The sequence below is a fragment of the Dermacentor variabilis genome, chromosome 5 (assembly GCF_050947875.1).
Source record: "Dermacentor variabilis isolate Ectoservices chromosome 5, ASM5094787v1, whole genome shotgun sequence".
NCBI lineage: Eukaryota > Metazoa > Arthropoda > Arachnida > Ixodida > Ixodidae > Dermacentor > Dermacentor variabilis.
Window position 1 is genome coordinate 90,332,165 of NC_134572.1, and position 13,045 is coordinate 90,345,209.

Sequence of the window (13,045 nt, forward strand, 5' to 3'; positions counted from 1 at the left end):
TCGCACATTAATCGGAAGAGCCTGTGAGAAAAGAAAGCACTCCGCCCTTTATTTGAATGAGTGAGCGTTCACTCTGTGCCTCGAACTGTAAGCAACAGTGCTATCAGACGTGCACGTACATTAAAGCTAGCGATAGTGTAGTACTGTGCAATTCTTCCAATGACGTAAAAGGCTTAAGCAGTTATATATTATTGGATCAGATAACCCAGGAAGAGACAAATCTCAATAAATATGCGTTCTTGGTAGCTTCAAGTGAAGCTGTGAGTACAATATGTGACATGTTTATTTGCTTCTACACATATCTTTATTTCAACCTCAACATCTATAAAGCGCTGCTCATAGGGACAACAATGTTTACAACTTCCATTCCCAATCACTATCTATCATGAGCAATTCTAAAGCGACGGAGAATTGTCTGTATACTTGACGGTGCTACCTGTGCTTTTTAACGTATTTAAAGTGGATTGAACATGAAACGTGTCAATGAGCACGCTATAATTGCTTGTGTTTCTTCTTTTATTCTTTCTGCTATGCAATAAAAAGATTATATCTATCTCAAACGCTTTCTCCAGAAACAAAATAGACACTCAGGCGCGCTCTGAAGGAGCGTTCGTAGAAAGCAATGTAAGGTATAGCACCGACGCATGATTAAAAAAAGATATCTACCTTGTAACAGCCGTTATAAGTCGAATCTATATATAGTGCACCCGTCGTGGTTGCGTAGTGGCTCAGGTGTTGCGCTACTGCCTCGGGATCAAATACAGGCCACGAGGGCCGCATTTCGATGGGAACATGCGAAAACACCCGTGTACTTAGATTTAGGTGCACGGTAAAAAACCCCAGGTGGTCGAACTCAATCCGCAGTCTCCCGTTACAGCGTGCCTTGAAGCCAGATCGTGGTTTTGACACTTAAACCCTCTAATTTGATTTTTATATAGTGCTCAAGCTACAGGCTAACTTGACCGTCATTAGTCTTGCTGAGCAGCTAATCTCCGCTCTTTCTATTAAATAGCGTTAGATAAAGTAACTGCCATTACGGAGGATAATTTGTGAAACTGCCACTGCAGCAAAATATAACATTTCAAATAAGGAGAGTTTTGTAACTAAGTATTATCTGGAATGTGCAAATCGAATTTCATGTAGAGAAGATGTTCATAAACCACACCCACAAGGGATGCTGCAAGAATTCATATATGACCGCTCACTTGTGCCTCCTTTCATGAGTCCAGGCGCGAATGTCGGAAGCATCGGAACTAACCATATATTTCACTCTGTTCCCTCCATCATGTGATTGTCACTCGCTAAAGAAAGGTACACCAAGGGAGGCGCTGGGCTTGGTATACATAAAAATCATTTTTCGATACTACTACACAAAATCTTTCGATAACCCTTTGGTTCATCAGCTTTCTTTCTTTCGTTTTCATCGGTGCGACCATTCGGCGTTAGCGACGGTGATAACACAGTGTTCTTCCGCAACGTACTGTCACAACGATTGTCTTACTCGACAATTTTTTAAGAAAAAAAAACTAGTTTGGTGAGTGTAATCGAGATGGCCTAAATTTCTGTTTGCAGCAATCCAGTCGGCGTGTGGTGTGCAGATCGTGCGGTTATCTGTGCCCACGTGGGTCGAGAACGGCACCGAGGACTCAGTGTTGTTGGACTGCGAGTACGCGTACACTGAGCGCGACGACTCACAGCTGGTGGTCAAGTGGTTCCTTAACGACGACCCAAAGCCCATCTACCAGTGGATACCCGAGCTGGAGACACGCCACGTCTCTCAGAGGCTGAAGGGGCGCCTGAACACCGACTTCACGGTCACCGCAAACCACTTCACAAAGTTCCGTGCTCTCAATCTGTTGCGACCGACCACCGAGCTGAGCGGCAGGTACTCGTGTCACGTGACCTCGCACAATAGCCAGGACCAAAAGTCGCAACTGATGACCGTCTATGGTGAGCACTGCGCGTTATTTTTAAGCTAGATAACTCACTGTTTTTCACTGTCGCATGCAAGAAATTTGTATGCGTATGTTATTCAAACCTGCCCAAGACGAAGTAAGCTCTGAAGACAAAATAGCTATATTAGTTTGAGTGCATGACAAAGCGCACCAACCTGTTCAATATGAGGTAGAAGATGTGAGTTCCGACTAGTTGATGGCCTCACTCAAACATTTTTTTTTGTCGCAAATGCTTGGTGCTCGCTAAGATAGAAAGAAATGCCCTCTGTGGAGTTTCTTTCTCGTTAATAAGCATACAGCAAAAGGAATAGCAAATTGTTGAGAGGATTTATTTCATTACTCTTGAGAAGTTTGTTACATACTGATTGTACAAAATAGCTGAATCACCGTACAGTTCTAGCTTGGTGCCCGTAAAACAATACATGACTATGTTGGCCGCATGAGCGAGTACAGGCCTATAATGTTAAATGTAGGCTGCTTTCCTTGGCTAAAGAAGTAGCGTTTTCCGTAGATTCCTGACGCAGACTGTACGACTATAGGTTTTTCATACATTCCGCTGCAGCACGTCCAAAGCACTTCGTGTTCAACTTCTCAAGAACCGCCGAAGAATCGGCGACCACCTTCGTCTGCGAGGCGACCGGCGCATTTCCTTTGCCCACGCTGTCGCTGTACCAGCTAGACGAAGGATCTTCTGCTTCCCCACCACGGCGTCATGCCCTCGCCCCAACGCAGAGGGTGACGCCCCAGCAGGATGGATCCTACGTCACTCGCGTCTCCAGCCAAGTGCCGGACGAACAGTTCTCGCGCTCGGGTCGGCACTTGTTCGTGTGCCTACTCTCCATACCGGGCACGGACTTCAAGAAACAGCGACTGATCGAGTTCTATCCAGGTGAGCCATAATCGTCGCTCTCATGTGTGGTCTAAGTTGACGTTTTATTCATGTTTACAATTAAAAGAGGGTTCCTACCAGAGTCGTTAAGGTTTCAGATTATGCGGGACAGCCTGAATTTCGGTTTAGCCTCATAAGATGACACAGTGGTCCGGAACTGATGTCTGGTGCAATTCAAACCTGTACAGCTGTTCAATCATGGCAGCTGCGAAACTCCTCGTAGTCACCCATATTTTATAATGCGGGACACATGACAGGGGAAAAGTGTGCAATATGTTTATTGTCGTACCACCTACCGATAACACAACCAACTATAGAGGCGCCACATTGACGCGAAATGAGGTAGACGCGGAGGATGCCCGCAATTTGTAGGGGAATCGTTGCATCGGTATGATTGAAGAACCTTGTCATAAATGCAGAACTCTTTCACAAGCAAACCCGCTGTGGACACTAGTGCGACTCGAGCAAGATAAGAAAAATGGTACAGAATGTAAATGGTAAATGGAAAAGAAGGTAAATGCTTCCAGGTTACAAAACTGGTCTTATTTATGCAGTTAGCAACTGTGTTTCACTACAGTGGGTGTACTCTACATCTTGTTAAGAACGTGTGTGAGCGAGACAGGACACCCTGTGCAGCTTCTTAGACTACAGCCCTAGACACTTTCTGCCATAGTCCCTTAAAAAGTAAGCTCTAAGGAAAAGCTTGTGCTAGACGGAAAGTTGATGTTTTTTTCAAACACGTATCACTAGATTGAGTATAACTGAGTGAGAGTGCTCAACTGCTCTAATAGGTTGTGAACTTGATATATAATTTGGGAATGCGAAAATTCATGTGCGTAGTATACGAGCAATTGCGATGATCTGTGGGCTCTAAAATACTACGCACCCAACACTTAGAAGATTTATTGGGCTATTGGCAATTTACCAAAACCAAAGCAGCAAATTACTTAGCGCCTGCCACTTGTTATTCGCACTCGTGCAATACTCTTAGTTTACTCTTATGCTTGTTTATAGCAACAGCCAGGGACCCGTAACGATGGAACGTGATTTGCGGTGAAAATTTCTTCGTATTGGCCAGTTTCATGTACTAAGAGGCGCGATAATGCAACCACTTTTAATATCTTTTCTTTACGTACGTACGCCTGAGGCGGGGAGGGGGCAGAGGGGACCGCATTGAATTTTGCCGCCCGGGTATCTCTAACATGAACCCAATGTATGGCAGACGGTGGTCTTAGCATTTGAGCGTGCCTCATAATCAGATCATAATTCTGCTACGTAAAAATTCCACAATTTATTGTGTTCTTCTTGATATCTCTTAAGATATAAAAAATCATGGAAATTAATTTTATCAGACTCGCTTTTACAGCGACTACAACGTGCAATAACAAGCTAAGTTATTTTAGGGCTACATCATCCTTGCTCGCGCATCAGGAGCACATGATTGTTAGAAAAATGTTGCGTGCTCCAAGTAGAACACGCAACTGCACCGAGAGTCTTGTGGCTACTGCCCTTGCACGCCATAATGAATAGAAAGAGCACTTGCAGAATTGTGCTTCTGCATAATGAGCTTGGAAATACTTCTCCGATGGGCAGGCACGATTCTTCATTAACGCAGCCTCGAACACATCCCCAAGCTGCTTCGCCCATAGCGAAGCCATGCTAGTGCGAAACAACACCTGCACCTCAAGGGCGTAGGCAGAAGACTGCCACGCCACGTCCCGCTCCTCTCTTTCCCCAGGTTCGCTTGCTTGATCGCCGGAGACAAGAGCGGTTGAAAAGAAGAGGAGGCATGGGGTCGGGCATCGCAAGCGGCCGAGAGTTGAGCGGAGTGATTTGGGGCGCTCAGGAGCAGGGCCTTTTTGCGATATAGCTCTTTTGAACCGGCTCAATCAATTACAAGCCGCCCGCATTAAGCACTCTCGCAACGCCGTACACACCTCGCCACGCTCAGGCCTTGTGCGTTACCGCGTTCAAGGGCACCGAAAGTTCCAGATGGGGCCTTCGCGACGTGGCAGCTGAACTGTGTAGGGCCTCTGTTTGCATGTACAGGTACGCACAGACAAAGGGGAGAAGACGTATAATTATGCGCCGCCTCGTACGCCATGTACACACACACGGGCGGCTTTCGAGAGGAACGTAGGAGTGGCGGCGGCAAACGCGATTAACACGAAGATTCATGAGCGCTGTCGTGCACGGTGCAGTCCGTGTCTGCACATTCCTTGCGGCCCAGAAAGAAAGGGAAACACCAAGAGCAAATGAAGCTTGAAAGCCCAGAACTGTTTCCAGAACATGGCACTGTACGGAAAGAAAATAAACAGATAGGAAAGACGTATATTATAAATGAAGCGAATGAGCAATAAACAGGGCTGGACGTGGTTGGAGCGAAGGGTTTCGAAATAAGCGGAAGTGTTCTGTTTCTTTTCCAATTTCGAAAGGGTTTAGGAACCGAAAAGACCATTACTGACGCTGAAGAGGAACGGGTTGAGAAGAAAGAAGAGGGAGCTATGGTGAGAGAGAGACGAAAATGACAGCAAGTTTGTTTCAAGCGAAACCGTTGCACACACAAAGAGAGCAGCGCGGGCTGCGCAATGTGATTTGCGATTTACGTCCTCGTGGCGGAGACATGCTGTTCTCAGCGCCACTAATTGCTAAGAGATTCAGCAATTGGGCCCTCAGGGAGCCGTAGGTGGCAACGGGCGTGCGTCGCACATGGCGGGCTCTCTAGGCCCTCTCAGCTCAAGCCACAATCGTCCTGCTGGCCTGCTGAAAAAGGCACAAACCAAGCAAAAGAATTGTGAAAAGCGCTAGAAAAACAACCTGGCGCTAACAAATGATGGGAACGCGTTGCGGTGCTCCGCTATTTTGAACCTTAATCGGCGTCGTTCAGACCACTGGTATTCTGGCATGCCTTGCCAATAGAACGCAGCACATCGTTTTGCTGGAATAAAAATCTGCTCGTTATTCAGAAGCGAGCGTTATTACAATGTACTCCCTGTGAGAATTCGTGGTACCGATGACGCATTGGCGGCGCTTTGTTTCTGACTGTGTGCAACCAGTTTACCTGCTTTGATGGTATTCGCTTAATGTGGAACGCCTCTGCAAACATGCACCTCTGGCCTCCTGGTAAATGGAGAATTTTCGTTTTATGAATATGGTATTGCCCAGAGGTACGCAAATTGCAACCATAAGCAGATGATGTCTGGTCACAATTGCGGTGCTGGAAACTTTGGTGACGAGATCCCCCCGGGAAGTTTCATTCATTCAAGATTGAACAATTCCAAGCTTTAAGTTTTCGTAGAACAGTCAACGATTATTTATTTTTTAGGCTAACATGGCGCTTTATTTTTCGAGTGCAAATTTTTTCGAAATTGTCAAATTTCTGTTTTGTAGTCATCGCTTGTATTTGTTTAAACATTTAGGGTATTATTCTGCGGGGCAGAATCAACCGTCTGGTAAATACTATTTTTGGGATTTAGATGACAAAGGTTCCCCGATGGAACTGTCGAGTACGATGACCAATTTAACGATTATAAAATGCGAAATCACGTAGAAAGGATGCGAAACGCAATGCATTTAACGATGCCACCAATGATACTAACGTTGCTGTTTAAAAATACTGCTAAATGTTTCACGGGTGAGACAACAGAGATTATTAAAGCGATAACTTCTCCAAAGCTCAATTTTAATGAACCACAACTATTCACTTCCTTGTGGCTACCTGAACAAGATAAACAGATTGCTCACTACATTCACCTGTTTTTTCTTCCAAGGCCATGTTACCTCGTTTAGAAGCTGTGCTTATAAGAAATGTGGAACCAATTTTTGCGTTATAGTCACTAAGAATCGTTTTCACTTAGGCAAGAAAATTTGTCACCAGACAAGGAGGACGCCCTTTTTTGTGCTATGATACGAACGATGCTAGCGAAGGCATTTGTAGCCATAACAACACTACCAACAACCAACAACAACAACGAAGATTACGATGAGTGTGCGCCTTGTTCTTTTGCGACATAATAGATGGGATAAAGTTCTTTACCTGGTGTTTTTCTGTGCTAATAGTAAAGAAGATGTGAGCAAATTGTTCAGAAGTTTCGAATTACTAAAGCAAGTTATGTTTCATTTTGGTTCGTGATTCTTTGATCTACGACTTTATTTCCTCATTTATAAAATAATAGGTTCTTTCACAGGCCTTCATTTCATTAATTACTTGTTGATTTTGCTAGAGCATCGCGTTCTTTATTTATTCCGCTTGACACGAAATACGTGGGGAGCATTACCGATGTCCTGATATCTAATGAGGATGGCAATCTCACCAGCAAGGTTCTTATGCCAGGCATTGAAATAACCTTAACAAATCTACATCCTTGGTCAAGACACGATGGGTTGCCTAAATGCGAGATATGCAATATTTCAATGCCCTTTGCAGATGCTTGAGTAGACCGCAGACGCTCCAGTAAATCGAAAGGTTCCTGTCGCGCTATTTATTTATTTCTTCCAAACCAGCGATGTTTAATGCGCATTTGTGTGCAGATGAGGAACAGCCCAAAGTGATCTATTGGGAAGTGAGCGCCACTTCTATGTTGCATCAATTCCGTAGCGGCCTTCTGAATTATGCGCCGCTTTCGAGGCAAATTTATAGGTCAAAGCGTAGCGCGCTCAGTGGAACTTGTGGAAATTTGGTTCCCAGTAAAGACGAACCGAACGATACTGGCAGCACATTTAGCACCGAGGCTGAAGGGACTATATGGCTTCAGGTTTCCGGCGGAATGGCTTTTCAGCGCATCACGCATAATGGCGGAGGCGAAGAGTGTGTGAGCCGTAAGTGGCACCCTGGGCCCTACGGCAAACGATCGCCGGTGTATAGCTGTTCTCGTTTACGTGGTACCCCTTGGTACGGACCCGGTATTTTTAGTGCCCTACCGTAGAAGAACGCGCGAAGGCAGGAAGTAATTTCTGCTCGTGAATTATGGATGAACTGACGCCAGCACAAAACAAAGGACAAACAACCGAATGGCTTTCAGCGGTGCCACTGAAAACAGCATTTTCTTTTTTCTGCGTTATCTTTTATTTTCACCCGCTACCAAAATCTCAACGATTTTGTTTTGCTCCAATGTATCTGCTCCGATTCATTAATTATCCCGAGTGATTGGTGATGTCCTAATGGCTGCGACAGCCGGATGAGCTTTTGATGCCAGATAGTATCGATTTTGGGCTGCGTGGACCTACTGTTGCGCAGGAATTAGTTTTTATGGCTGCTTTGTTATGTTTTATGAGGCTGGCTATACCCGTCATCAACATGGCGAAGGAAAGTTTAAGCAAAAGTGTTAGTCAGGTTCATAGAAGCGCACTGCTTATCAATCAATATTCCTTCTCATTTATTGAGAACGCTGGCACTTAGCAATGATTTTTTCGTCGCAATTTGTAAGGATAATTTTTCCTTTATCCTTTCGGTCTTTCCTTGCTTTACTCTTTCGTTCCGTTTCTTTCCTCATTTAGGATGCGTTGATGTAGCTTTACTAGGCCTTAAAAAGTGAAAGAAACTGCCACCTGATCAATCTGTTCCGAACAGTATCACTCCTTGGCATCCAGAAACACTGATCCTAATATAAATTGAAGGCCAAATTCACAAGGGTTATTATTTGCCCAAGTATAGTTTTCATTAGTCAACTTCCTATTTAACGTTTAGATAGCATGCAATACTTCATCGCGCTATTTGTCACGAAAACACGCTCACTATCGGAAGTGTTCCTGTATTTGTTGTGATCTGCACCAGCGTAAGGCTCGTCGTGTGCAGAAATTTCTACCTTCTATTGGGAAAAACAAAATTTGCATTTCCTTCTCTCAGATCTCCAAACCATATCAGTACAATGCCCTTTCGCCTCAAGGAGGCGGTCATCAGTAAGCCCAAAACGACACTCTCGATTTGCTAGTTACTATGAGAAATGAAAACAAATGGATTTTTGTTGAATTTTTTGAATAAAATTTCTCTATCGTACGTAGGGTTAGTGCACATTTCTTGAAAGGCTTTTTTTTTTGGAAGGCGCCAATTTACTTCTTATGAAGCGCAGTGTTTCTCTAATAGGAACATCGATAAGTCTTTGAACTTTGAAAGTCTTCTTGCACGCATCTTATTTCTTTCTTCTCACAGAATACTACATGGACAGCGCAACCTGCCGGGAGATGAGTTGGTGTCTCGCACTGGCTATGTTTGCACTGATCTGGGCCTCACGATAAAGTCAACAAGGGTCCGCCTACGAGGTAAGTAAGTCATAGTGGGTAACCTGTGGTAAGCACTCTTATATACTGGTAAATACGGATAGTGGGAAATGAATAACGAAGTTCCCACGAGCGGATAAGTTTTATTCTGGACACGTCACATACTTGCAAACCCACGCTAAGCTCTGATAAATATGATATGCGAGTGCGGAGTTGCCCTTCTCTTTTTGCGATTTACATGTGCAACCGAATACCATAGCGGGATTCAAGAAGGTTTCCTGCCTGGGGACTGTTTCGCAATACACAGCCAGATTCACACTGTGCCGGGATGGCCGAGTGGTCTAACGCGCAAGACTCGCAGCCACATCCAGTTGTACTAGTTATTACGGTTCATAGGAAGCATTCTTCCGCACGATCGTGATTGCATTTAACGTGGCAGCTTTCTAACGGGCCTGTTTTTTTTTGTATTTCGGCCAAAACACCTTTATGAAAGATACAATATGCAATTTATATTCACATTTTGCAGCTTCTGGTGATCTGCTTTCGAGACCAAGTCAACTTTGTCCGGGAAAAGTCCAAGCCCGGAATAAAAGAAGAGAGACGTCGTATACTCCTACCGCATCAAAACCAATCGGTAGTGGAACGTTCTCTGGGAGCCTATACAACTTTAGGGGGACCTCGCCCTGCACCATCAACTGCTAAGCGAGACCACAGCCAATAACGTTGCAGGAAAAAGGCTGAAGACAGAAGTGGTTCCATTGAATGAACGTGCACCAAGGATTCCCTGTTATTTCTGCTTAATTTCTCCTGTTTTACTTCTACGAAAGGTTTCGGAGGATATAAGTTTAGAGTATGACCATGCCGGATGTGTAAATAAGATAGCGCCTTGTTAAAATGAGAAAGAAAGGTATGCACAGGTGAAAATAAAAGTATCATATTTATGAATGATTTGCTTTTTATTTGGATCATTTTGGTCCTAAATGGTGGCGAAAAAAGTTCGGTGGAGTCGAAACATGTTTTTTATAGCACGAAACAAGTGGCGCGTTAGTTGAAAAGAAAGAACAGTGCAGGACTACACAAAGAAGGGAGCACTACTAACATGTCTGAATTGTAGCCGTTAGAGTTGTTTTCCGTAGCAAAGACAACTCCGCATAGGATAGCTGGCGGAAGCTATTATTTTACTATCGCCACTGTAAGTCTGAAACATCGAAAGAGGCATGAAAGTTTGAGTAACACCAGCAATAAAGTCTGAAAACGTAGCTTTATAATATCTCACAAGGCTAGGAAAGTATGCATTTCGCGAAGTACTGGGTTAGTGGTTTGTAAGTATTGCCCTTCAGAGTCACTCACCTGACTACAGTGAGAGAGAAAGAAAACCAATGAGAGGCAACGCAGAAAGTCAACCAGGCGAGCCTCCGGTGAGCTACCCTGCACTGGGGTATGGAAGCCCTTCGCTGTTCTTGCCCTCCACCAAGGCCGCTCGTAGCTTGAAGCGGCTGAAATGTTCTGCGCGCTAGTTGTTGGAGCCATAGGCACCAGTGGCGACGCGCCACTGAGTGACGTCCCTGAGGCTATGTACTAGAAATGAACGTGCCATTTGCACTCGAGCAGCTCGACGCTGCGTTGGCGACCTGCAGACGTTCTTCGTCACAGGGGGCCAGATGGCGTTACGCACGCAGCTCGGTGCACCTTGGACGTACGTGACGCATGTGGTGAGTTGCTCAAGTACTACAAAGGAAATCGAGCCGTTTGATGCCAAATCTGAAACCTGGGAAGTCTCCGTTCGAGTTATCACCATGTTGCCCGATTGCTCTTGTCAGCTGCGACGGCGAAGTGATGGAAATAGAGATTCTTGCTCGACAGGAATGTCACCTCAAGGGCTCCTACATCTATGCGAATGCTATGGCAGGCTTTGGTCGAGCTCTTTCATTCATCGGCTGCGCCATTGACCTCTTTATGTGGGCTCACGAACAAAAAAATGCTGATATATATATATATATATATATATATATATATATATATATATATATAATCCGTGTCTGTGTCTGTTATATCCTTTAATCTCAAGCGCGCCAGTAGCAAGACCACAGGGTTGTCCCTCGACACATGAAATTGATTATTATTATTATTATTATTATTATTATTATTATTATTATTATTATTATTGCGAGACAGCTGTTAAGCCTCAATGTTTTATTTCGCAGGTCGCGCGCTGACGACAATGACGTTGGCCTTGATGAATATATACAGATGAAGAAGATGATGGGGTAATATAATGCTCGCATAATTTTCCCCGCGCATGCAAGCGGCCAACCTAGCCGCTTGTTATGGCGGGAGACGCCGTATGAAAGGCTTTATATGCGAAACATGGACAATCTCTGTGGCACGGCCGCGGCCGTCCAAAGGCGGAACAACTGGAGTGACACAATAGTTAGCTGGCGAAGTCTGTTCCCGAACAATATAGGGCCCGATAAAAGGGGACTGAAATTTCTCGCACAATCCAGGAGCGCGAACTCGGGTCCGCAGTAACACTTCGTCTCCAGGGTGGAAGGAAATGACACGGTGAGATGCATCATAGCTAATTTTGCGGTCTTGCTGACTGGCGTCGGTGTTGAGGCGGGCACGTCGGCGACACCGGGCAATGCGCGAAACTAACTGCTCACGCACTGATTTGGACGAAGGTACGGGGACACCGAAGAAAGAAACGTCGAGGATAGTGATCGGTTGGCGACCATACTCAAGGAAAAAGGGCGAGTACCCCGTATTGCGTTGGACAGCCGTGTTGTATGCGAAAGTGACGAATGGTAGAATGACATCCCAGTTGGTGCGGTCAGGGTTGTTGTACATTGATGTCATGTCGGACAGTGTGTGATGAAAGCGGTCTGTGAGACCAGTAGTTTGAGGGTGGTAGCTAGAAGACGTTTTATGGATGGTATTGGACGCAAGGAGAACATCTTCGAGAAGTTTAGAGAGAAAGGTCCTGCCGCGGTCACTCAAAAGGACACGTGGGGCTCCGTGCCGTAAAAAAATGGCTTCCAAGAAAAAGGCTGCAACCTCCTCTACAGATGCCGAAGATAGTGCGGCTGTTTCAGCGTACTGTGTAAAGTTGTCTACAGCTGTAGCGATCCATCGTTTACCGCCAGTGGTTAAGATTAGCAGTCCATAGATGCTGATACCAACGTCTGCAAAAAAGAGCTTCAGGACACGGGATATGTTGGAGCAGTCCAGCCGGAGGTGAGGTCGGTCGTTTGCTGTGTTGGCAGAGTGAGCAGGAAGCCAGGTATTCCGCTACGCTGGTTGCCAGTCCAGGCCAAGAGAAGCGGCTGCGAATTCGCTCATAGGTTTTATGGAAACTAAATTGACCGGCAGTGGGATTGTCGTGAAAGGTGTCCAGTATCTGAGCTCGAAGTGATCGGGGAACGACTGGAACCCAACGGTGTCCTTCGGGATGAAATACGTACCTGTATGATATCGAATTTTCAATCGTGAAGTTCTTCAACTGCCGACAGAGCCGAGCGTTAGGTGTGCGAGATGATCCGCGAATACGTTCCATAACGGAGTCCAGTGGGAGTCATTACGTTGGCTAGAGGCAAATGTATGAGAATGGCTGGATGGGAGCCGGTCGAGAGCTGCAAGCGAAGGGAATGCAGGCGACGCGCCCTGCGGTTTTCTCACGAAAGGTGGTAAGCAAGCAGCGTTTGAAGACGGCGGCAGGGGATAACGAGAGAGAGAGCATCGTCATCCTGGTGTTTCTTTCTAGACGTGTAGGGGACCACGAAGTCGTATTCTTGTAAACGAAGTATCCAACGGCCGAGATGTTCCGTTAACTTCTTTAGCGTCGCTAACCAACACAAGGCGTGGTGATCAGTAACGACCGTAAAGTGGTGGTCACGCCGATAAGGCCGAAATTTTTGGACGGACCAAACAACGGAGAGACACTCTTGCTCGGTAACCGTATAATATTTCTCTGCAGTTGCTAGCGTGT

At 45.5% G+C, this 13,045-nt stretch overlaps 1 protein-coding gene across 1 annotated transcript in view; it reads left to right on the forward strand.

Annotated features, from left to right (window-relative positions):
- The window catches only part of LOC142581924 (uncharacterized), a 33,800-nt gene extending 23,818 nt beyond the window's left edge, over positions 1-9,982 (forward strand). Inside the window, exons 2-5 of the mRNA XM_075691365.1 lie at positions 1,573-1,950; positions 2,518-2,844; positions 8,993-9,102; positions 9,587-9,982. Coding sequence (XP_075547480.1) covers positions 1,573-1,950; positions 2,518-2,844; positions 8,993-9,078 — 791 coding nt within the window. The 3' untranslated portion in view covers positions 9,079-9,102; positions 9,587-9,982. The remainder of the gene's footprint in view (positions 1-1,572; positions 1,951-2,517; positions 2,845-8,992; positions 9,103-9,586) is intronic.
- Positions 9,983-13,045: the final 3,063 nt, after the last annotated feature.